At 41.0% G+C, this 25,046-nt stretch overlaps 1 protein-coding gene across 10 annotated transcripts in view; it reads left to right on the top strand.

Moving 5' to 3' along the window:
- Positions 1–22,476, top strand: part of FBXO34 (F-box protein 34) — an 88,431-nt gene extending 65,955 nt beyond the window's left edge. For 9 of the 10 annotated variants that reach the window (XM_042989758.1, XM_042989762.1, XM_042989760.1 and 6 more), the window contains one exon: positions 19,194–22,476. In XM_042989758.1, coding sequence (XP_042845692.1) covers positions 19,194–21,342 — 2,149 coding nt within the window. In that variant the 3' untranslated portion in view covers positions 21,343–22,476. Of the gene's footprint in view, positions 1–6,304; positions 6,402–19,193 lie in introns of all 10 variants that reach the window. The other variant, XM_042989759.1, reaches the window with a different exon arrangement.
- The last annotated feature ends 2,570 nt before the right edge of the window (positions 22,477–25,046 follow it).

Below are 25,046 nucleotides of genomic sequence, written 5' to 3' on the forward strand. Positions count from 1 at the left end.
ATTTTTAGTTTTTTGAGGAATCTCCATCCTGTTTTCCAGAGTGGCTGCACCAGCTTGCATTCCCATCATGGAGCTCTTCTTATGTGTAAAGTATTCTGTGCTTGATCTCATAGGGGGAATCTATAAAATACCATACAGGGTCCCTGCCCTTAAGGAGTAGATGGTATCTAATGCTTTCCTTTTGACTTTTTGTTCAGCCTGGATCTGTGTATGTTCAGTTAATCTTTGAGTCTTTGACCATTTCCTGGGCAAAAGAAACATTTCTTTTAAAATGAACTTGAACTGACTTTGGTTTGTGACTTAATTTTCCTTTTAAAGAATGGAGAACCACTGGGATTTGAGGGTTTAGGAAATAGCATCATTATTATACTGTACTTGTAATTAGGAAGGCCTGTACAGCTGATTTGGTGACTTCTGAGCAAATCCTTTGACTCTTCTATTTATTTTTATATCAATATGTGTGTATACACACACAGCTTTGTTTAAAAATGTTATAAAGCACATTTTAAAAAATGACCTGTCGGGGCACCTGGGTGGCTCAGTCAGTTAAGTGTCTGACTCTTGATTTTGGCTCAGGTCATGTTCTCATGGTTTCCTGAGTTGGAGCCCTGAGTCGTGCTCTGTGCATTAATCACATGGAACCTGCTTGGGATTCTCCCTCTCTCCATCTCTCTCTGCCTCTCCCCTGCTCATGCTCTCTCTCAAAATAAATACTTAAATAAAAAAAGACCCATCATTTAATATTCTAAGATGAACTGCTTGTATAACCAATTATTTAAAAATATTCATTACACTTTAATTGGTCAGTTTCCACATTTGTGAAATGTGAATAAATAATAATTGTATATATCTCATACAGTTGTCCTGAAGATGAAATTAATGTTTATATGTGCTTAATAAATATCAATGGCTATGTTGTTAATAATATTAATATTTTAATACTAATACTATCATTTCTCCCTTCCCCATGGGTGAATGTGGAGGGGGAGTATTGTTATAAAAGGATTTACAATGAGGTATCTTTAAATAGCAAAATTTCTTATGCATTTATTGAAATGTTTATATTTATCTTTAAAGTTATGAAAGTTAAGTGCACTTATCCATAAGGCAGGTTCAGTTATTAATAATTAGACTGCTGATTTAGGTCACAGAATGAGGGAATTGAAAGCCATATCTGTTTAATTAAGAAATGGATTGATTGATCTTGATCACTGTTGTCTTTTAGTTCTTTTTTATTTGATTCTGTTTTGGTCTCTCTTTTTTATATATTTTTTTGTTCTCTAATTTATTTCCTGTTCAATTTTTAGTAATTAGTGTGGAGTAGGGCAAGAAGAATTTATATTGGTTGGTGCCCGGTGTCTGAACCCGGAAAGAGTGACACATCAGATAGCCTGGGGCTTAGTGGAGAGGGACTTACAAAGAGTCCTGTGGAGCTGTTTTACCCAGGAACCACTGAACTCCACCACATTTTCCTCCAAATCAGACTGTATGCAGCTTCACCCTGTGTGTGTATAATGAACATTTCCAGGCTTATTCATCCATTGTTTTCCAAATGCTTCCAATTATTTCCCCTTTTTAAAAACCAGTAATTATGAGAAAATTCTGTTATGTACAAAAATGTAGAAATAGAGTTACGAACCTGCACTTAGCCATATCCAGCTTTAACAGTTTATCATCTCATGGCCAATCTTATTTGATCTATACTCCAAACCATTTCTTCTGTCCCGTATTGTTATGAAGGAAATCTCAACTATCATATCACTTACTCTAAAAAGATTTTAAGATGTATATCTAACAGATAAGGACTTAAAAATACATATATACACACATATATATTAATTTTTATAGTATGTCTATTTGACTCAGCATCCATTATATTTGGCTGGTTTCTTAAGGGTTTTTTGTTTGTTTGTTTTTTAAGTAGGCTCAACGCCCAACATGGTGCTTGAACTGGAGACCCTGACGTCAGAAGTCACATGCTCTAGTGACTGAGCCAGCAAGAGGCGCTCCTTGTTAAGTTTATTTTAATGGGATAGCCTCCCCGCCTATACACCCCACCCATCCCCAGTCTATCTGCCTTTCTAACTTGGAATTTGCTTGAAGAAACCAGCCTTATTTTGTTCTGTAGTGTAGTTTCCCTGCTAGATTTTACTGTTTGTATTCCTCAGATGTGTAATATATTTTTGTCTCCTGTGTTTTCTATAAATTGGTAGCTGGCTTTAAAGGACTGACCAGATTAGAATTTTTTTTTTTTTTTAAATGCCTTCTTTTCCTCTCTCAGGAGCATGTGCTGTGTTTCAGGTTTGCCCAGATCCATTAATTCAGTAAAAGTTAGAAAATTGTAACATCTATTTCTATCATTCCTTCCATTTATTTTGAATCAAAACCTATCAGAAAATTTAAAAATTTTTTAAATAATTTTTTCAGAGATTGAGCATTTTTAAAAAAGTTTATTTATTTATTTTGAAAGAGAGAGAGCGTGCAGGGGAGGGACAGAAAGGGGGGGGGGGAGAGAATCCCAAGCAGACTTTGCACTGTCAGTGCCCTAGATCCCGACCTGTGGCTTGATCTCATGAACCGTGAGGTCATGACCTAAATTGAAACCAAGACTGAGCCACCCAGGTGCCCCCGAAATAAAATTCTAATTTAAGGCATTTAATGGCTTTAAGTGTATTTTATTTTGATTTTGTAGCAGTGATTAAAATATAGTACTGTACATAATTTGGTGTTGAGATGTGCTGTATACTCTATTGGGTAGCTGACTACTGCAGAGCAACTTTAGACCCATGTGTTTCATCTAGGTAGGAAGTTGTCTTAGAGTGCTTACCAGTAGTTTTTTCCCAGCTAGAGATAAGTATGAGGGGTGAATATGCATTCTAATGAGTGTGTACTTCCCTACTTGTATAATACTATAAATTGCTGTTTGTTTTTTTTTTTTTTTTTAATTTTTTTTTTTTTCAACGTTTTTAAATTTATTTTTGGGACAGAGAGAGACAGAGCATGAACGGGGAAGGGGCAGAGAGAGAGGGAGACACAGAATCGGAAACAGGCTCCACGCTCCGAGCCATCAGCCCAGAGCCTGATGCGGGGCTGGAACTCACAGACCGCGAGATTGTGACCTGGCTGAAGTCGGACGCTTAACCGACTGCGCCACCCAGGCGCCCCTATAAATTGCTGTTTTAAAGTTTTACCTACTTGTGTAATTTTTTTCTTTTTAATGAGCTTAGGCATTTAATTTTCTAAAACTGTTTCTGGGCTTGATTTGGAATCAGGAGCAATAAAGTCTAAAATATGTCTGCTTAGTACAGTTAGCTTTGGTATTACTTACTGAAGACCTTGGTTTTTATTTATTTATTTTTTTTTTAATTTTTTTTTTCAACGCTTTTTTATTTATTTTTGGGACAGAGAGAGACAGAGCATGAACGGGGGAGGGGCAGAGAGAGAGGGAGACACAGAATCGGAAACAGGCTCCAGGCTCCGAGCCATCAGCCCAGAGCCTGACGCGGGGCTCGAACTCACGGACCGCGAGATCGTGACCTGGCTGAAGTCAGATGCTTAACCGACTGCGCCACCCAGGCGCCCCAAGACCTTGGTTTTTAAATTGTGCAATTTTCTTTCTTATAACTGTAGAAGGGCGGCTTGGAAGGTAATCTGATTTTGTTCAGTTTTCCCATTTCACAGCTGTTATATTTTACATTTGAGAGTTATCAAGGAGTCTGGGGCTCACTTGGTGTCCTTAAGGACTTTTCAAATAGTCCCCTACTAATATTTATAATATGATAATATTTTTGTTTCTGGAAAGGATTTATTTAGGGAAAAAACCCAGTTTCTTCATTGGTATTTCGTTTAAAGCAAGCATCTGAAGCTGGTGCACTAGAAAGTAGTTGAAGACCTAGTGATTTTGCCAGGTCAGTGAAGCTCATAAGAATATCTGGTAAGTTTAATAGAGGAGCTTTTCTTCAGTAAATCAGAAAGCGACCAGATAATTAATTTCTTTCCCCTCATACATTGTACTGCCTTTCTTCTTACTCTTTTCAGCTCTTGTTCAAGCTCAGGGCTTTTGAGGTGAGCTGACTTCTCTCTTACTGCTCAGAGCCAAGAAGCTGAATTTATTCTTCAGATACATCTACAGTGGAATAAACCTGTTTTTCACTTTTCTGTGGGGGATTTTGTGTGTTCGCTTTACAGATGAACTTGGACTTTGGATCATATAAATGGACATAGAAGGGAAATTGAAGTACTAGACCAGGAAATAAAAATTCAAGGTTTTCAGCAGTTTGCCAGCTGGAGCTCCAGCAAGTTATTTTTGGGGTATCTCTTTAGAAATAATGGTACAAGAAATCTCGTTAATGAATAGTACTTTTATTTTCTGGGGCTCCATATTGCCACTTCGTATCGTGTTGGATCCAACACAAAACTATAGTGATCCATTTGAGCTGCTTGTACAGTAGATATGGATGTTACATTCTCAGCCTGTCTTCCACATTCAGGCTGTCTCTAGAATATAGCATCCATTCGAATTCAACAAATGATTTTTGAGTGAGGCTCCAGAGGCGCAGTGGTAAATCAGGCAGACAAGTGTTCCTATCCTTGGGAGTTTACACCTTAGTAAAATTGTCTACAGAGGTACGTCCCTAGGTGGAATAGTGAATTCAACAGAAGTTTCTCTTTTGCCCAATTGTCTGAACATATCCAAAGCTGTTTTTTGAGGGCAGTCAGGCATACAGAGAGAAGACGACAAGCCAGGTTTTGAAATTTCACAACATAATGTTATCTTTGTTGACTATGACTTTGGTGTGTAGAAAATAATGGATCTTCTGTCAGTAAACAAGAAACTTGTTAGTGATTTCTACCTCTTGTTATTTGTCTCTTTTTTATTCTAAGATTTTGTGCTGAATTGCAGTAGGTTTTCTTAGTTTAGACTTTCTGAAGTAATGTTTCTTCTCTCTTCACTCCTCTCCCCACCTTTAGTGTTGGCTAATAGGCTTAAAATTTATTCTAATATTTGGTTGATCAGTAGTTACTTCCAATCCTTTGGCAAGTAGCTAAATATAAACATGGTTACTGTATATCCTGTATTTTTCAAGATAATCTCAATTTCAAGTGTTTTGGTCCATTTTGGTATAGACTTAGTTTTTAATTTAGATATAAATGGTCCTTTAGGTCAGTGCTCTTTAACCTGAGTCCATGGATCCTGATGAGCTTTAGGGAGGTGGTTTGTGAATCTCCCGAAACAATAATCATGCCAGACTTTGTGGCTATGTGTCCTTTCCTCAGGGAGTGATGAAGTTTGGGGGTGGTGGTGGGGGGTCCGGAGCCAACGACCAAGAAAGAATTCTTGAAGACCTCTCTAGTGCAAAAAGATGATTTTATTAAAGCATGGGAACAGGACCTGTGGGCAGGAAGAGCTTCTGCACTGGGGTCATGACAGGTAACTCATTATATACCCTCAGGTTGGGAGGGGGTCAGGGATAGAGTAAGTCTCTAAGAAATTTTGGAAGCAAGGTTTCCAGGACCTTGAGGGGCTAGCTGTTGCTACGGAAATGCCATTTATTACCGTTTAGTAAAACCTCAGTCATGAGACCCTTCAGATGTTTATCAGGAGGCCGTAAGTTTGGAGCATGATTGCCAGCATATATTGTGGAGCAGTTGAGATAGAGGAAATAGACTTACAGGATCCTCAAGGTTGGGATAATGTTAAGCTAAACTTCTTTTGCCCCCAGCAAAGTGTCATCATTGAGACAGCTGGGCTCCTAGAGGGAGGTCACTGCTGGTTTCAAGGACTTGTCAGTGGGTTCTAGGCAGTAAGGGAATTTAATTTTTCATTTGCCTTAGTTTCCCACGTTACCGTGGCAAGCGCTTAAAGCCCTTTCCTTTGTTCTTGGGTAGCCAGGAGTGTCTGAGGACTATCACACTTATTCCACCTGGAAGGTGGGGTGGTGCCAGCCTGTATTTTGCCCTCAGCTTGCCCCACGCTCCCTCCTCAGGGAGCATCCATTTTCTTTCATCAGAATTTTAAAGGGCTTATAGTGGCTGCAAAAAAGGTTAATAATAACCATTGTATTTTGTACTAATGAGATTTTAATAGGAGTGATAACATTTTTCCCCTTCCAGACATGTTTTACAGAAGACAGTTGTCCAGGTGTTAATTATTTGGAGTAGTGAGCTCTTGAATGATTTGAAATGTTCTCTTAAATAAATATGGGTTGTATGGAGATCAAATCAGAATAGCTTTCTGGTTATTTTTATGATCTTAAAACATTAAGCTTTAACTCATGAATTCTTACATTTACCCCATTGTTAGGGGCTGAATTGCCTGCTGCTTCCCTTTGCATATGTTGAAGCGCTAATCCCCAGTGCCTGGGAATGTGACTGAATTTGGAGAGCTGGCATTTAAAGAGGTGATTAAGGGGTGCCTGGGTGGCTCAGTTGATTAAGCATCCAGACTCTGTGATTTCTGCTCAGGTCATGATCACATGGTTCATGAGACGGAGGCTCGCGTTAGGTTCCATGTGTTGACAGTGTGGAGCCTACTTGGGATTCTCTTTCTCCGTCTCTCTCTGCCCTTCCCCCACTCATGCTCGCTCTCTCTCTCTCTCTCTCTCTCTCTCTCTCTCTCTTTCTGTCTCTCAAAATAAATAAACTTAAAAACTAAAGAGGTTGATTAAGTTAAAAGAAGGTAGACAGGGTGGGCCCTAATTTAATCTGATTGGTGTCTTTAAAAGAAAGAATTCTGCACACAAGAGAAAGACACCAAAGGCATGTGTGTCCAGAGGAAAGATCCTGTGAGGACACCATGAGAAGGCAGCCTTCTGCAAGCCAAGGAGAAAGGCCTCAGAATAAAACAAACCCACCATCCCCTTGATCTTGGACTTTTAGACTCCAGACTTATGAAAAGTAACTTTTCTGTGTTTAAACCACACAGTTAGTGGTATTTTGTATGGTAGCTCTAGCAAACCGATATGCTGCTGATGAAGTAGTAGTTGAGTGTCAGTAAAAAGTATAGCAAGGGTAACTATTTCTCTTTGCCTCAAAGCATTTTTGGGGAAATGACGAAGTGTTGTGTATAGCTTCATGTAGTCTAGTACTGGAAAGAGATGGTAGGACCTCTGAAATCTAGATATATATTAATATTCCTATTCATATTGGTCTTACTCTTTATCATTTCATAGTTTTCCACTTGCCTATGGTTATACTTTATCTCATCTGTTCTCTACCATTTTTCTTTCTTTGAAACTAATTGTCGTAAATAAATAAGTCTGTTATAAATCAACACCAGAATAATATCTGTATGTATTGTCCTGTGTATTCTTCTGTATACAGTCATTCCAACCCAGCCTTATTCTCTGATAATATCATCTGTACTCAGGCCTGTGGCCCAGACTGTCATATTTGCATTAAATTTTTAAGTTTCTCTTTGCCAGAAATAAAATTTGAGTGATCTTAGTGATGTCTATCTTTGTTGCTAACTTGACTCAGCACATGGGAAACTTTTAAGTTTGTAAATGAGTGAAAAGCTAAAGGATCGGTGTAGATTTCTTAGGTTTGCCATGCGTTCACGAATTGTTAGTTTTGTTCATGCTGAAGTCTCAGGGTCTAGTCTGACACTGAAAGGGAAGTTAAGTATTTAATAAATGAACAGATTAATTTTAAGTTGGTTATCAAACTCAACATCCAAAATTTAACCCAAATTCTGTTTCCTGTCACAGTTAGACTTCTCAGTCTTTATTTATGACAATGAGATTAAGCTTACTGATGAAGTCTTCATCCATGTGTTCCTCATCTGTGCTCCCTCTTTTCATAATGTGCTAGGTAAGAGGATAGCCTCTGATTCCTGACTGTGCACACCCAGGCTTCTTGATGTGCTTGCTTGCGTGATCTTGGCAAGTTTTTTTAACCTCCCTCTGCTTTGGTTTTTTCACCTGCAATTAGGGTTAGTAAGAATATGCACTTAGGTTTTTTGGGGGTGGGGTGGTTGTGAGCTTTGAACAGTGCCTAGCACATAGTAAACATTTTAGAGCTATTATTATTCTAGAAGTGAAAACAGATTATTCTCTGCTTACTTCTTTGTTATTTTTTATCTCTAGGTCTACGTTGCTTGCTTTCTTTCCCTTTAAACAACACAACTTTTCCCATAAAACTGGCATGATTTTCTTGGTAGTGCCAGGGTAAATTAGCACTACTTGGGGAGTGATTGAGCAAGATGTACCCAGTCATAAAAATACTCAAACTCTGACTCAGAAATTCCACTTCTGGGAATCTTCTAAGGACATACCTTTAAATACATAAGAGAATGCATGCATGAAAGTTGCATTAGAACCTCCAGGATTGGAGGGAATATTTATTAAATTCTGGCACTTATACATTAACAGTTTTGATGGGTTTCAAGACCATGTAATAACATGGACAGTACTTCTGATAAAAAGCATAACATTGTATATATAATATGATTACAACCATGTTAAGTAAATACATACATCTAGGAATTTCAGAAGATAGGACTTACATATAAGAGCTCTTTTAACCTCCGACTTGTTAAATTCTGCATTTATGTAAAGCTGGTTCTGAAGGCCCATAGTTTACCCTGTAAGTGAGAGGTCTCTATACCTTGTTTGTATACCATTGTCTTTCCTGTTTGGCTTTAGGAATTCCAGGGTTAGTCAAATTCTGCAGAATGGGATGGCCATGGGTTAGTCAAATTCTGCAGAATAGTGAAGACATACCCTCTGTACTCAAGGAAGTTTTATATGAGATTTAAGACAAGTACATAAGCCCTGGTTTGTGATTTTTCTCCAGTAATATGACAATTTGGGCTCCTTGGTGCCTAATGATTGAGGGGTTTTTTTGGTAATATAGATTTCTCACATTTACTCCTTGGAAATACTCATTTTCTTTTAAAAAATTTTAAATATTTATTTTTGAGAGAGCAAGAGAGAGCATGAGCAGGGAAGGGAACAGAGGGAGACACAGAATCTGAAGCAGGCTCCAGGCTCTGAGCTGTCAGCATAGAACCCAATGTGGGGCTCGAACTCATGAACTATGAGATCATGACCTGAGCCGAAGTTGGACGCTTAAGTGACTGAGCCACTCAGGCACTCTGGAAATACTGTTTTAACTCCCAAGATTTATTTATTTTTACTTTCTTAAAGTTTACTTATTTATTTTAATAGAGCAAGCAGGGGAGGGGCAGAATTCAAACAGGCTCCTCACTGTCAGCACAAAGCCCCATGTGGGGCTCAAACTCGTGAACCGTGAGATCATGACTTGAGCTGAAACCAAGCATTGAACACTTAACTGACTGAGCCACCCAGGCACCCCTTAACTCCCAAGATTTGAATTGGCTTTGGTAAACTCAAAAAACAGGCTCCAGAACAGCAACCTCTCCGGTTTCGATTGACAATAAGCCTCATTTCTTTATAAGTGGTAATTCTTAAAGAATACTTTGAACAGCCATTGCATAGATTGCTACCTCAGTCTTGGTTCAACAGATCCTAGGGGATATGTGATAGAAGGAAGAGTAATTACTAAACAGCTGGGCACGGGACTGTGGCTTAGGCTTTATTTCTTTGGTAAATACCCTGGGTCCTATTTCTGAAGTAATTTCCCTACCCCTTCCACCCCTACCCAGGGTTGCTGACCAAAGTCTTCATTTGCCAGATCTTTTGTCTGCATTGATACAGCAAGCAAGCTGTTTTTGCTTGGTGCATTAATATTTGTTACTCTGAATTTTTACTTTTTTGCCTCTTTCTTCTTTCCTGTGAGGAATAACCTATTTTAAATTCAGGTACCTATAATGGGCCAGCCTGTGCCCAGCTAGCTGGTACTTTGCTCAAGATTGAGGCCCCATGCACGGCAGATGTGCAGTGTGGTATTGTATTTACACTCAGAATTTCATGCTATTCTCTGATTTTTCTTTTATTTTTTTACATTAGTTCTTTTTTTTTTTTTTTTTTAACATTTATTTTTGAGAGAGTGAGCAAGTGGCGGAGGGCAGAGAGAGGGAGACAGGATCTGAAGCAGGCTCTATACTCAGTGCAAAGCCCACTGTGGAGCTTGAACTCACAAACCATGAGATCATGACATGAGCCAAAATCATGAGTCAGCTGCTTAACCAACTGAGCCACCCAGATGCCCCTGTTCTCTGATTTTTCATATCAAACATTATTTGGTACCTAATGGATATTTGAGCTGTGTTTGTGGCTGACCTTGGCCTTAGAATGTTTAACAATTTATTCCCTAGGAAAGATGACATTTTTATGTTCCAGTTACATTTGGTCAAAGAGGTTATATGTTAAAGCTCTGATCAGTTCTTTGAAAGTACTGCATTACTCTTAAAGAAAATATTGCCTTAAAAATAATGTTAAATTGGGGCGCCTGGATGGCTCAGGTGGTTAATCATTGAACTTTGGCTCAGGTCATGATCTCACAGTTAGTGAGTTCAACCCCTGCGTAAGGCTCTCTGCCATCAGCACAGAGCCCACTTCAGATCCACTGTCCCCACTCCCCTCTGTCCCTCCCCTGCTTGCACACGTGCTCTCTTTCTGTTTCTCTCAAAATAAATAAGGAAACATTAAAAAAATATGTTAAGTTTATGGGGTGCCTGGGTGGCTCATTTGGGTAAGAGTCCAATTCTTGGTTTTGGCTTGGCTAATGATCTCCTGGTTTGTGAGTTCGAGCCCTGCATTAGGCTCTGCCTTGTCAGTGGGGATTGGGATTCTCTCTCTTCCTTTCTCTCTGTACCCCCTCACACCTGTGCTCTCTCTCTCTCAAAATAAATAAATAAACTTTTAAAAATATGTTACATTTATATATGGAAGAATGCCTGGTTTCAAAGTGAAAAAAAAAAGCTTACTCAAGGAATGACATTTTGCTATGCGAGAGGATAGAAATTTTCTTTTCCTTTGTTTTCTTTAAGAAATATTAGAATAGGAAAAATAAGCAAGAGGGTTTTAACAGGAATGCTGAGTATCTGAAATTTATAGAGGCGAAATTTTCTTGGTAATGCTCAATGTACTTTTCAATATATATCAATGATTTTGGGGGGACTAAACTTTTTAAGTGTGTTTCGCTGGATTTTGATATTCTTTCTCATGGGAACTACAAAACTGTAGATTTCTCATCAGTTTTAGGTAGCAATAAATTGTGATACGCCAGAGTTATGTGAGTGTTTAGCATTATGTCACAGGAACAATAGGAAAATACTTTGTAAACCATTGTTGACTGGATTAATTTAAACATGGTAAGTTTAACAAAACATAATACTTCAGTTTGTCTGTATCCCCAACTGTTATTTAATAATTCAAAATAGACTGAGCAAGTGTTCTTTCCTTTAGCCTCCTGTCCCCCTTCCTACCTAGTCCAAGAAAAGAGGGGGTAGAGGATCCATGTAAATTAATGACTAATTCAGTATTTTGCAGTACACTGTAAAACTGTTAGGTGTTGCTTCAGTTGTGACCATAATGGAAAAGCAAAGTAGTGGCTACCCTTCCCAACTTGTAATACTCCTTTCAGTATGTTTTAGATACTTTATTGGCCCATCAAATTTATCATAAACTTTTATTTTGGGGAAGTTAGCTTTGTTTGGTCTTTAATCATGGTATAGAATCTATATTAGATAATCATGATGGAGCTGTGTGCTGTATTTATTTATTTATTCATTCATTCATTCATTTATTTATTTAACATTTATTCATTTTTGAGACAGAGAGAGACAGAGCATGAATGGGGGGAAGGTCAGAGAGAGAGGGAGACACAGAATCCGAAACAGGCTCCAGGCTCTGAGCTGTCAGCACAGAGCCCGACGTGGGGCTCGAACTCACGGACCGTGAATCATGACCTGAGCTGAAGTTGGACACCCAACTGACTGAGCCACCCAGGCGCCCCTATGTGCTGTATTTTTTTTTTTTTAATTTTTTTTTTCAACGTTTTTTATTTATTTTTTTTGGGACAGAGAGAGAGACAGAGCATGAACGGGGGAGGGGCAGAGAGAGAGGGAGACACAGAATCGGAAACAGGCTCCAGGCTCTGAGCCATCAGCCCAGAGCCTGACGCAGGGCTCGAACTCACGGACCGCGAGATCGTGACCTGGCTGAAGTTGGACGCTCAACCGACTGCGCCACCCAGGCGCCCCTATGTGCTGTATTTAAATAAGATTGTGAATTCTAAGAATGATGAAAGCCGTGAGCAGCAAATTCTGGAAAACTATGCATGTGCTTCCAAAGACTAGTCTCTGTATTACTCAGTATCTTTTAACAGACAGTAAAGGATTTTTCCATTAAGTTGTGTGCAATTAACAATCCAGCCCTCCTGAGGCAAAGGTTCAAGGTCCCATGAAATGGCTTTAGAGAATGTTCCTTGAAAGAAAGAAGTGAACTCCCTCCCCCAATATTTTGGAGCCCAGTTTGAGAACTACTGTCTTTTCTGATGTACAGTTTGTTTAGTTTATTTTTATTTATTTATTTATTTATTTATTTATTTATTTATTTATTTATTTATATTTTGGTTAAGGCGTTCAGTGGGAGTTGGATGCATTCTGTCAGTGCTTAGAGGATTATGAAGGGAAGTACTATCTTCTGCCTCCACGTGTATTCACACCCTCCTAGTCTTGGCACTTTTTCTACTTTAACAGCCATGGAAGTAGTTTCTACATACTTATAGATTCGTATGGCTTTGTATGTGATGTGGTGTGTCTGCTTTAATTCATCACAGTTATGTGTAGAGGTTTTATGTGGCACTGAAGAAAAACTGACCTAGTTTGAGAGAGAAAAATCTCTTTGAATAGATGCTGTCAGAATTATTTAATCTCATATGTGTCATAATTGGGCCTGTGTGTGTGTGTTTTAAAAAAAAAAAATACTTATTTATTTTTGAGAGAAAGAGAGGCAGAGAGATAGGGAGACACAGAATCTGAAGCAGTCTCCAGGCTTTGAGCTGTCAGCACAGAGCCTGACGCGGGGCTCGAACTCACAAACCATGAATGAGATATAATGACCTGAGCCGAAGTCATATGCTTAACCGACTGAGCCACCCAAGTGCCCCAAGTGTGTGTGTTTTTTTAATGCTAGGCACACTTTATCATTAAAAAAAATATGTTTTTATTAAGTAGTCTCTATGCTCAGTGTGGGGCTCGAACTCACAACCCCAAGATCAAGAGTTGCATGCTCTATAGACTGAGCCAGCCAGGCACCTCTGGGCCTAGGTTTTTTATTTTTGTTTGCTTTGAACAAGGAAAGTGCAGATCCAGGAGACTCTTAACCTAATTCTCATCCTAATGCTACCACTATCTCACTGTGGGGCTTCAAAAGTCATTATAGCTCCATTATTTCATTTGGAAAAAACAAAGACTTCATTATATATACATGTAATACTTTGCTGGAGTTGCTAGTCATTTCTGTAATGGTTCAGTGAAGAAGGTGGTTTTAAGATGTTCTCCGGAAGCTTTTACATTCTTTTTTTTTTTTTGATTAAAAAAATTTTTTTTTAAAATTTTTGAGAGCGCACGCGCGCGCGCGCACACACACACACACACACACACACACACACACACACACAAGCACGCACGCGTGCGCGCGTAGGGGAGGGGCATAGAGAGAGGGAGGCACAGAATCTGAAGCAGGCTCCAGTCTCTGAGCTGTCAGCACTGAGCCTGATGAGAGGCTCAAACCCACCAGCCCACCAGCCGGGAGATAAAGACCTAAGCCTAAGCTTTTACATTCTTAAAGAAACAGTGAATTTATTTACTGTATACTTGAACTCCTCTAAAGGTATCATGGGAATGGTCTTTCAAGGATTAGTCTATTTTAATTCCTCTGGCCTTTTGTAAAGGAAGAAGAGCTTTTAACTATTCTAATAAAAGTGGACTCCTGGGGTGCCAGGGTGGCTCAGTCAGTTAAGCGTCCGACTTCGGCTCAGGTCATGATCTCACAGCTTGTGGGTTCTAGCCCCACATCGGGCTCTATGCTGACAGCTCAAAGCCTGGAGCCTGCTTCGAATTCTGTGTCTTCTTTTCTCTCTGCCCCTCCACCACTCACCCTCTGTCTCTCTCTCAAAAATAAATAAAAGTTAAAAAAATTTTTTTTTAAGTGGACTCCTTTTTGGAGTGCATTCCTGTACCTTTAACATAGCAGAAAGAAACTTAGGAAATGACTTATTTCCTAGTCTGTTTCGATAGGCAATGCCATACACTGAGTGACAAGTTAAAAAACAAGCATCTGTCTTTGATTTTAGGCCTCCTATTAGCACTAAGCCTATTATTAGCACAAAGAGAAATCTCATCCTTTTCCTCTATTCTGACCCCATATTGCCATTTGATTCCTCATTGATCAAATTCACTCCTCCATAGTCTAGAGTTAGTTACTATGAGTCTTTCAACTTTGGGATTTATCCAAGCACTTTTTTTTTTCTAAACAAAGTTAAATTCTCTTCCATGGCTCTATTTTGGGATTGTACACTGTGTTTAAAGGTGAGGGTTTTTCCAGCTTTGTTTGAGCTGAAAACAGAAGTTAGAGTCTAAAAGGAATACTGGAATTATTTGAAAACAGAATTTTGGCTTTTGTTTGGAGGAAAGTTGTGCAAGTTTTAATTGATTCATTGTTATATGTCACTTTCTTCCTGGAAAGGATTAAGGTGGCAGGTATGTACAAAGACTTTATCACAGCCATGCTTTGTGAAGGAGTTGCTAAGGTTCACTTTGTCACCTTCCAGTTACTCCTTCACCATGAACTTCTGGTTCTGCCCTACTCACCCACTGTAGTTCTTACAACAGAGTCACCAAGGATCTCCATTGCTAACTGGACACAGTTATTCATTGACCTTGCCATAGGGTCTAAAAGTGACTGTTCTTTTATGAACATTCTTCCTGTTTATAATAGTAATATATGTAATATATGTTCATTGTGAAATTTTGGAAAATGACATCTGTAATCTCCATCCAGAAAATGTTTTTCTCATTGAAATGGTTCTGTGGCAACTGCCTTGTTCCTTTCCTCCTATTTTTCTTGACCATACCTGTGTCAGTCTGCCTACTAGATATCTGTTTTACAGGCAACACTTTTTTAAAACCCAACTGTCTCTCTTCCCTGCTCCAAATCTGCTTAGCCACCTTTTTTCACCATCTCACTGTAAGGTACCACTGTTCATCCAGTTGATGAAACCATAAGATGAGGACCCATCCTTGACACCTGTCCCTCAACCTCCATTTATAATCAGCAGCTAAAGTTCCTGTCTGTTGTTGCTTATTAATTAATTTACCTGTTGTCTCTCCACTCCCAGCACCTTAGCTAGACTGATTATTCTTAACCTACCTCAGTTTCCCAAAAGCATCATCTACTTTTGAACCTCTTAGGACTTGTGTATCTTCCTTTAGGGCTTAGCTTAGAAGGTCAGGGCTTCTCTGACCTATTTCTACACCCTCAAGACTGAGCTTGGTGCTTGTGGTTCCCTTATGTCCCTTCATACACCCCTTCCTTCTGTATGTTGTCCCCCTGCTTAGATTCTCTCAGCACCCATACTATCTTTATAAACACACATCATATTCCATTGTAATTGTTTATTGACTTCTCTGTCTCTGTAAGGGCAGTGACTATGTCTTATTCATAATTGCACTGGTAATATCCAGCCCAGAGTGTTTAGTAAATTTCTGATGATAAATGGATAGTAGGAAATGGGTGGTGGTTAGTGTGAAAAAAAAAATTAGAAGCTGTTATGTAGGTTTTGGGATTCTGGCTGCTTTAAAATTTGCATCTTAAGTGATGTGATTGGCCTTCTGTCTATCTGGTCCAGTAGTAATGGTTCTGTGCATAAGCTTCCAAAGTGTGAAGTATGGTAGGGCAAAGCAGGAATGAAGCTGATAACTTGGCTGGGTGGGCTCTACCTTGCATTCCATTGATAAAGAGGTTAGGCTTTCCTATATGTACCCGTAGTGGAGCAGAGATCAGATGGCTGCTGAAAGTAGGGCAGTTGTGCCAGAGATAAAGAGAAGAGCATTTTAGAGACTTGGTGATTGGATATGGGGGTCAGGGAGGAGGAATCTTTAAGTGACTCAACTTTCTGGCTTGGTTGGCTAGGTACTTGCTGCTTTCATTAACTAGTTGTTTTGATTTTTTAGATTCTTTTTGACATCCAGATATATCTACTAAGCAGGCAATAGGATATGAAGTTTGGGAGAGCATGCCACTGGAGAGTCATCAGTATGTGGTTGTTAGAACTATAAGACAGCACTTAGATGTATAGCCTAAGATTAATAACGGTCTAGAAAAACAAGGAACTCTGAGGAACATGGACTTAAAAGGCTGGGGAAGAAGAGAAAAGAGCTGGGAAAAAGTATTGTCAAAGAAACTGAGGAGTTTGAGTTCTAGGGGAAATTTGGCAATAAAAGACCATTGGCCTGTTTTGTGCTTTAAATGGAATAACAACAAAATGGTTCTGTCTTTACCCAGCTGTTCAGATAGATGCTTCAGTGTGGACTGTCTGCAAGGCTTTTTTGGGCAGGTCCACTTCACCCCTCTTGGTGTCCCAGCACCCCAGCCCAAATCTGGGACCCCACTGATACTCGTACATCGGATCTAACACATGACCTTTAATCCCTTCCAAATTAAATCTAAAGGTTGAAAACAGATCTCAGAAATTCTGGATCTATTCCCAGAAATTCTGATTCATTGTACCCAGGGATCTTAATTTTTTACAAGGATATTTCTGAATGTCTATGGAACACTCGTGTAGGTAGGTGCTATAGCCCAGCATTTTATTTAATTGCAAGAGAGCAAGACTTTCTTATGGTGAACTTCAAAGTACAATTGTGATGAAGAGATTGGCAACCATGGAAACCTGGCTGAATCTTTCCACAGTGCCTGTGTTTGGGGGGTGGGGGGGGAAGCGCCACCATCTGGTGTAATCTGTTGGAGATGTAAAGTTTCTGCCTTTCGGGTTTTTGGGGGAGAGCTCCTGGTGCCCTGCATCATATCCTCGTGGTCTACCACTGATTTCAACGCAAATTCAGATTTCCGTAGTTTCTCACTTGAACTTACTACTCTTGCCACCACTCTTCTGTTTTCTGCCTCAGGACATTCAAACCCAGCAAAGGAAGGAGGTTGGTTAATATCCTGGGCCACCTTTAATTAGGGGACAAGAGCCCATGCCTCATCATTGTGCTTCCTCCAGGGGTCCCACAGACTTGTCCGCTACCCTCCAGCAGTCACCCTGATGATGTCGAATGGCTTTTCTCCTTCCTTGATTGTACCTTTCCTCACTTCTATTCCCTGGGATCATCTCCTATTTTAGTCCTGCTAAAGCCCTATTAGCAGTGTGTCGCTTGAGTTGATTTTATAGGTTAATAAGTGCAAACAAAAGCCTTCTGTAACTACATTTAGTTTCTTCTTAATGTCCCTGTCTATCAATAATAGCACCTAAAATAATGTGTGTGGGAGGAAGGCGAAGAGAACATATTGTGCAATGCAGAATGGCACACACATTGCTGAAGTTTAAATTTATTCACACTCTGTAATGAGATGATTATGTGAGAATTTATTGGATTTTTCAGCAACCTCCATTTCTCTCCCTTCACTTAGAAGGACTGAAGGGAATTTGAAAAACCAGAAAATTGTTGACCAAGTTAGCACTAGATATACCTCTTTTTATTCATTTGTCATTTATTCATTTATCTATTTTATTCATATGTATTCATCTTGTTTTGAAGAATTCTGGGTGGGTCTGTTTATAAGACTAAATTATACAATATAATGATAGAAAGCTATTAAAAATGCTGTAATGCAGGAAGGGGGCACATCACAGATTTAGGATAGAAATTGCCAAAGATAGTCAAGAAACCAATCTGGTCTATTTCAGGATAATTTTGAAAAGGTACTTTGTCTTAAATGCAAGACTTCTCTTTACTTAGCTAGAAGATATTCATATTCCTGTTTCTTCTTTTAGCTGAGCCGAGACTCAAGGAATTAAGAGTTGAAAGGTGAATTTGTTCTGGATGATCACTTTTCATCCTTGACAATTAGAAGTAGTATCTGAAAGCAGTTATCATAGAGGCTGACACATTGCAGGCACTAAATGTTTTAAGGTAAATGATAAAGGTATATGTTGAGTTGCCAAACTATGTGTGTCTTAGACTGGTGTCCCCACGATTAAGAGTGGGGAAACTCTATTTGCCTAGCCGTGAGGGGCTCGTACCACCAACCTGTGACTGCAGACGTTTATTTTAGTTTGTAGGTTTATTTTGTAGGAGACCAGGCATCCCTACAAAACACTTTTTCTCAATACACAGTGTTCTGTGTAACAGTGGATATTTTGTTGTAAAATTGATGAGATCATTAGATAATTTAGTATTCCAACTCCTCAGTTAACATTTCAAGTCAGACCCAGAGAGGAAGTGACTTTTCTGAGGTACACTCACCATGTTTAGCTAGTTAATGATATAGCAACGACTAGAACACAGATCTCTGCATGTAATCCTCTTTCTAAGATGGCTCCCATCTCCAGCCCTGGTCAGGGGACAAAACAAGGCATTGTTTTTTCTGCAGTAGTTCAAAATGGTTTTTAGACTTAATAAGGATTATGTGTTCTGTGTTTGATTTAAGGTATGTGGAGAAAATTAACAGTTAAGAGCTTATACAAATAGATTATTTAGAAAGTCAGGACTAGTAGATGGGCAAAGTACATAAGCAAACAAGTGAAAAATTATAAACATCTATAAGTATTCAACAGTATGGGACCAGCTTAGAAAGCAGGTACAACATTTTGATAGACTGGTTTGCAACCAATAAAAAGCTGTGGTGACTTAGAAATCATATCAGTCTACTGGAGATTCTGGACTGTTCTTTATCCTTTCCTTTTATACTGTGCCTTATACTTGGAAGTCTTCAGTACTTTACATTAAAAAAATACATTTAAAGGACTAATTTCACATATAGAATGTTAACTAATGTCAGCTTCTGAAATTCACTGTCTATTCAGTCTGAAATTCTCCAGTTTATCTTCTGGCCTATATACCATGGAAAGTGGTTGTTTTGCTCTTGTTAGTCTTGATGTCACATTAAAAACTAGCTGAAATAAGAGTTGGTACGGTTAAGATTTAATGAACTGACACAGTGTTTCTGTTACTTGCTAGAACCATCTGAGTGTATGTTAAAAAACTTTTCTAAAAACAAAATTACCACCTTAATCAAATATGTCTTTCTTTCCTGTAGAGCCTCTGTTATGCACCTAAAGCCATACTGGAAACTCCAGAAGAAAGAGCGACCTCTGGAAATCAGCAAGGAAACTTTGAGAACTCCTATGAGCCACCACGAAGCTATAAATGATGAAAAATGCAAAGCTAGCTACATGAAACCAAGTGTCTTTCCTTCACCCTCTCTTGGTAAAGCATCATCTCGAAAGCCTCTTGGGATTCTTTCTCCAAATGTTCTGTGCAGTATGAGTGGGAAGAGTCCGATAGAGAGCAGCTTGAATGTTAAAACCAAGAAGAATGCACCGTCTGCAACAATCCACCAGGGTGAAGAAGGGGAAGGGCCGCTTGATATCTGGGCTGTTGTGAAACCGGGAAATACCAAGGAGAAAATTGCATTCTTTGCAGCCCACCAGTGTAGCAATAGGATAGGATCTATGAAAATAAAAAGCTCCTGGGATATTGATGGGAGAGCTACTAAAAGAAGGAAAAAATCAGGAGATCTTAAAAAAGCCAAGATACAGTTGGAAAGGATGAGGGAAGTCAACAGCAGGTGCTACCAGCCTGAGCCCTTTGCGTGTGGCATTGAGCACTGTTCTGTGCATTATGTGAGTGACAGTGGGGATGGCGTCTATGCCGGGAGGCCTCTGTCAGTCATACAGATGGTTGCCTTCCTCGAGCAAAGAGCCAGTGCCCTGCTAGCTACATGTACGAAAAACTGCACTAACTCACCTGCTGTGGTGAAGTTTCCTGGGCAATCCAGAAGTGTGCCCCCAGCCTCCGAGCCCTTTTCTGCCCCAGGAGCTTGTGAAGAATCCACGGAAAGGGGAAATTCTGAGGTTGGTGAACCACAGAGCGAGCCAGTCCGTGTCCTTGACATGGTAGCCAGGCTGGAGTCTGAGTGCCTGAAGCGGCAGAGCCAGCGTGAGCCTGGGAGCCTCTCGAGGAATAACAGCTTCCGTCGAAATGTGGGCCGCGTGTTGCTTGCAAATGGCACTCGGGCTAATGAAGGCAAAACAAACAAAGGGGCCTTGGAGGCACCAGACACTCAGGTGAATCCTGTGGGGTCTGTATCTGTGGACTGTGGCCCCTCAAGAGCTGACCATTGTTCTCCCAAGGGGGATGAGTCCTGGGACGGTGCTCCTCGGGGCTGTCCGTCGTTGCCAGCGAGTGTGAATTTCCTCATGGACAGTGCAGAATTTGAGCCAGATCAGCAAACTGCCCTGAAAAATGGCAATAAATATGATGTGGAGATGACAGAAGAACTTGTTGGGTCATCTTTTCCTGTTGGCACCTGCCCTCAAGCCATTGAATTGCCCACAGATGCTGTTGATTGTCTGAGTAGAGAGCTCGTGCCGCTTACTAGCCAAAATCCTGATCAGAGAAGAAAGGAATCTTTGTGCATTAGTATCACTGTGTCCAAGGTAGAGCAAGGCCAGCCTTCTAGTTTAAAGCCCTGTGAAGACCCACTTCCAGGGATGTTGTTTTTTTTGCCACCTGGTCAGCACCAGTCAGACTGTTCCCAGTTGAATGAAAGCACAAGGGAGTCTTCTGTTGCCGGCCACCTTCAGGATGCTGCTGAGGGTGACAGTACCACTGAGGAAAAAAGTGTTTCAGCTGATTCATTTGTCCTGCCAGCCTCTCCTGTGGAAAGTACATTACCGGTGCTTGAGGCATCCAGTTGGAAGAAGCAAGTGTCTCATGACTTTCTGGAGACCAGGTTTAAAATCCAGCAGCTTTTGGAGCCTCAGCAGTACATGGCTTTTCTGCCCCACCACCTCATGGTGAAAATCTTCAGGTTACTTCCCACCAAGAGCTTAGTGGCTCTTAAGTGTACCTGCTGCTATTTCAAGTTTATCATTGAATACTACAATATCAGGCCAGCAGATTCCCGCTGGGTGCGAGATCCACGATACAGAGAGGACCCTTGCAAGCAGTGCAAGAAAAAATACGTGAAAGGGGATGTGTCCCTGTGCCGGTGGCACCCCAAGCCCTATTGCCAGGCATTGCCCTACGGGCCAGGATACTGGATGTGCTGCCACCGGTCTCAGAAAGCCTTCCCTGGCTGTAAGCTGGGGCTTCATGACAATCACTGGGTCCCTGCGTGCCACAGCTTTAATCGGGCAATCCATAAGAAAGCGAAGGGGACTGAAACTGAAGAGGAATACTGAAGTCTACATGAGAGGCGACAGAAGGACTGGTTTTCTAGGATTGCAGAACCCCACCTAGAGCTGTAGAGCTACCATGCGAGTGAGTGTTGCCTCTCAGAGCCGTCACTGTAGGCGAATCCGTACGTATTCCATCAGGACTGCCATTGCTCAGGCAATTTTTAAACTCTTGCTTTACGAGCTGTACAAGGAAATCGGTCTCATTGTTTTATAGTGGCACCTCCCATTTGGTCCAGGGTGGTATCCCACAGTTTGATTCACTTGGCTGTGAATAACTATGCCTATTCTCCCAAATCAAATCCATCCTCAAACGACGAAGACTTGCCACCATCAAGGACATTCAGAAGAGTTCATTGCAGACTATGCAGGCGATCCCCAAAAAGGGGTTCCAGAAATGTTTTCAAGCACTGGCACCATATTTGAAATAAGTGAATAGTGTCCTCTGGAAAGAATAGCAGCACTCTCGGATGAAAAGTATGCTTACAAAGGAAAAGTCAGGCACCTTACCTTAGCCCTTGTATGCTTGATCTGTGAGATTGAGGTTTGTGGTTGGAGATGGATTTCATGCCCTGTGGTGTTTACAGTGTATATAATGGTTGTGTTTTCATAGGGCTGTGAAAGTGCACATTAAACCCGAGCGCCTTTACCTTAGATGAGTGCTTTTGACCCCTCTGTAAATAACACTATTAAATCCAGTTGTATAGCGCGGATAGCTGACTGAAGAGAATCCCCACAATGCAGCTAGGATAGTGTTGCGGCTACAATTGTGTGGGTTTTTGTTTTGTTTTGTTTTTTGTTTTTTTTTTTTTTTTGGTCTCATCTTAAATTTGTACATCCTGTATAAAATATGAATGTTTCCCAAATAAACTATGAATGTTTCCTGTATAATATATGAACGTTTCTGAGAAGAAACTCTAAATAGTTAAGAGGTTAACCTGTTGAAGATACCAAATAATGGTTTAACTGGACAACCTTAAAATTAGTATAGAGAAAAATCCTTTGTTATATTTTAGTGATCCATCAAGAATGAGAGAATATTATATAGTCAGATTATAACATTCTTGTCTACTTTACTCTTTCTGTCTGGTTATGAATTTTTTTTTTTAACTTCAATAAAAACATGCATCTTAAATGGGACCTGAGTTTTGCAGATTTCTTTTCTTCCCTTTTTGAGGTAATATTAGAGAATTATGTTGTGAATTGAATCGTTAAGAGTTTAAGGTTTTTTTAGTTAGGAGAAGCAGGGAGAGAAAATTGTTTTTCTGCCACGGAAAAGAGACCACCTTCACTTAACATTATGAACTTACATTTTTGCAACACTTGAACGCTTATTTTGAATTTGTTCTACCCAACACCCACCCACTGTATCTCCTGTTGGAGAAGGTATTATCTAGAATGTTCTCACCGCTTGTCTAGGCATAACTAATCGTTACTAAGTCAGTGAGGATACATTCAGGTCTATGGTCATGTAATGCTGGGTGCGGCTGGAAGGTATCAGACCCCAGAAAGCTCTGTGGAGGACCTAAAAACTAGTCTTAAAATCAGGCACCCACCAGAAACCCTTGTAACTGCTGTCACCTCCAGAGAGTGGCTGATGGGGAAGTGATTGAGTAAAGGCCTCCATGGCTCTGAAGGAGAGAGCTGTAAAGGTTGAGTAGGCTTTGGCTCAGTCAGCAAAGCAGAGTGGGACAGGACTGGAGCCAGGTGGAGCCAGGGTCACCTGTGGCTGAGGTGATGGGTGGGTGGCCCTGGAGCTGCTTCCACACTGGAATCTGTCTTGGCCTGTTCTGCCCCTTATCGGTAGGCAAGCTGCTCCTCTCCAAAGAGGCAGTACTAAAACTGAAAAGTGTCTCTCAATGCTGAATGAGTCTGTCCCTGGCAGGAAACGACAGTGACACCTCTGACACGCTAGGCCAGAGCCCGAGACTCACTGATGCGTCTGTGATACAGGACAAGGAGAGGCTGAGAGAGCTTCCCTTTCCTTGATGGGCTCTGTGCCCTTCCTCTGGTCTTGCCCCAGTGGAGGTATGCTGGAAATGCTTTTCAACCTGAGCGCCCTGGGCTGAAGTCTCCAGTGCTTGTCCTCCTCCCCTGGCCATCTCTTCATACCTTCCAGATTGCGTTGTCATGGCTTGTGATTTAGGATCAAAGCAGATCTGCACACACGGGATTTAGAGGACAGCTGGGTGTGTGGTAAGTGCCCAGAAAACGTAGCTCTCATTGTCGCTGGCTGTTGGTCCTCCATTTGCCCAGGTGGACACGCAGGATAAATAAACCATTCTTTTGGTTGGTTTTCCCAAGTCAGCCATTCAGGATCTGGTTTTCACATGGGACGCAAAGCTGTACCTCAAGTTGACCGAGAGCAGAGGACAAGGTAAGAATACCCCAACCCCATCTTGGCATGTGATTCTTGGGGGCCTCAGAGATCACGGACGACCCCTTTTGAACTTTGTGGCAGGACCGAGTTCCCAGTGCTGTGTGAATGATGGGGGATTTTAGCAGGTTGCATCAGAGGCCACCCCCTCCCTGGTCTTGATTTAGAGGAGTGTAGCTTTCCCCTTAGGGGAAGGCACTGTGCTTCAGAGCCCCCTAGTGCCAAGCTGGGGGAAGCAGCCCACTTGAAATTTCTTGCCACAGTGCAGCACTAGCCACCTTCCTGCACTGCTCCAGAACCTTAGACTCCTAAGAAAGGGAAACAACAGTGTGGGCACCAGGACCCTAGCTTCCTCCACTGCCACGGGGACACAGATTGAGAAGACTTACACCTTTCAGCTTTTGCTCAGAGGCTCTGATGTGCCTGGCTTAGTTTTCCTCTCCCACCATTAGAAAGAAAAGTCAGAGAAATCTGGGAATCATCCCTGGGGCAGTTCAGCTCTTGTTCCCTGCCCAGTGGATGATGCCAGATAGCCAAGGCAGGAATGAATTGGAAATGGGAAAGGGGCTAAGATAAAAAATTTGTATCCAGGCCTTATCAAAATGACTGGTATTAAAATGGCCATGTGAAGGAATCCTTCGAAACTGACCACATACCCTCCCTGCCTTAGCACACTGACAGCTCTGTGCCCTGGAGGTGCACATGACCCCACCCCATTCTGCCCACCTTATTGGGCTGGGTGCCTTTCAGCAAGCACCCTGTGTACATCTGCCACGTGTCCTGTTTTATGTATTGACCTTGCTCCCCCACCATGGGCTCATAGAGGGTAGTTTGGTCATGCCATCCCCTCAGTGCCTCACACACAGTACATGCTCCATAAAACGTTAATAATCCTCTCTAGGGACCACCTTAATGTGAGGTGCACTGGCAGGTTTTGATGGCTCTACGCTACACTAACTTTCCATTGAGTATGAGAAACCTGAAGTGGGGAGGATAAAGTGATCTAGGAGAATCAGAGCTGGTCCCATGGGGGGATTCTTGGTTAGGGATGCTCCTATAGCAGCCCTAGATTTGTGCTGGGTAACTCAGTTTTGCATTTGGTATGATCTGGGCTCTGTCATTGCAGGTGGCTCCTGACAGGCTGATTTGGGCCTTGGGGCTGCAGAAGGCTGTGTGCTGACAGTTTCACATGACCTAGGAGCACCCTTCCTGGGCTCTGTCCAGTTATCCCTTCCAACTTGGACTTGTCAGGGCCTCCCTGCCAACCTTTATGGACTGGCCTTGGAGACTTTTTATTATGTGGGTATTCCCAGGCATTTTCCATGGTTTTCAC

This window comes from Panthera tigris, chromosome B3 (assembly GCF_018350195.1).
Source record: "Panthera tigris isolate Pti1 chromosome B3, P.tigris_Pti1_mat1.1, whole genome shotgun sequence".
NCBI lineage: Eukaryota > Metazoa > Chordata > Mammalia > Carnivora > Felidae > Panthera > Panthera tigris.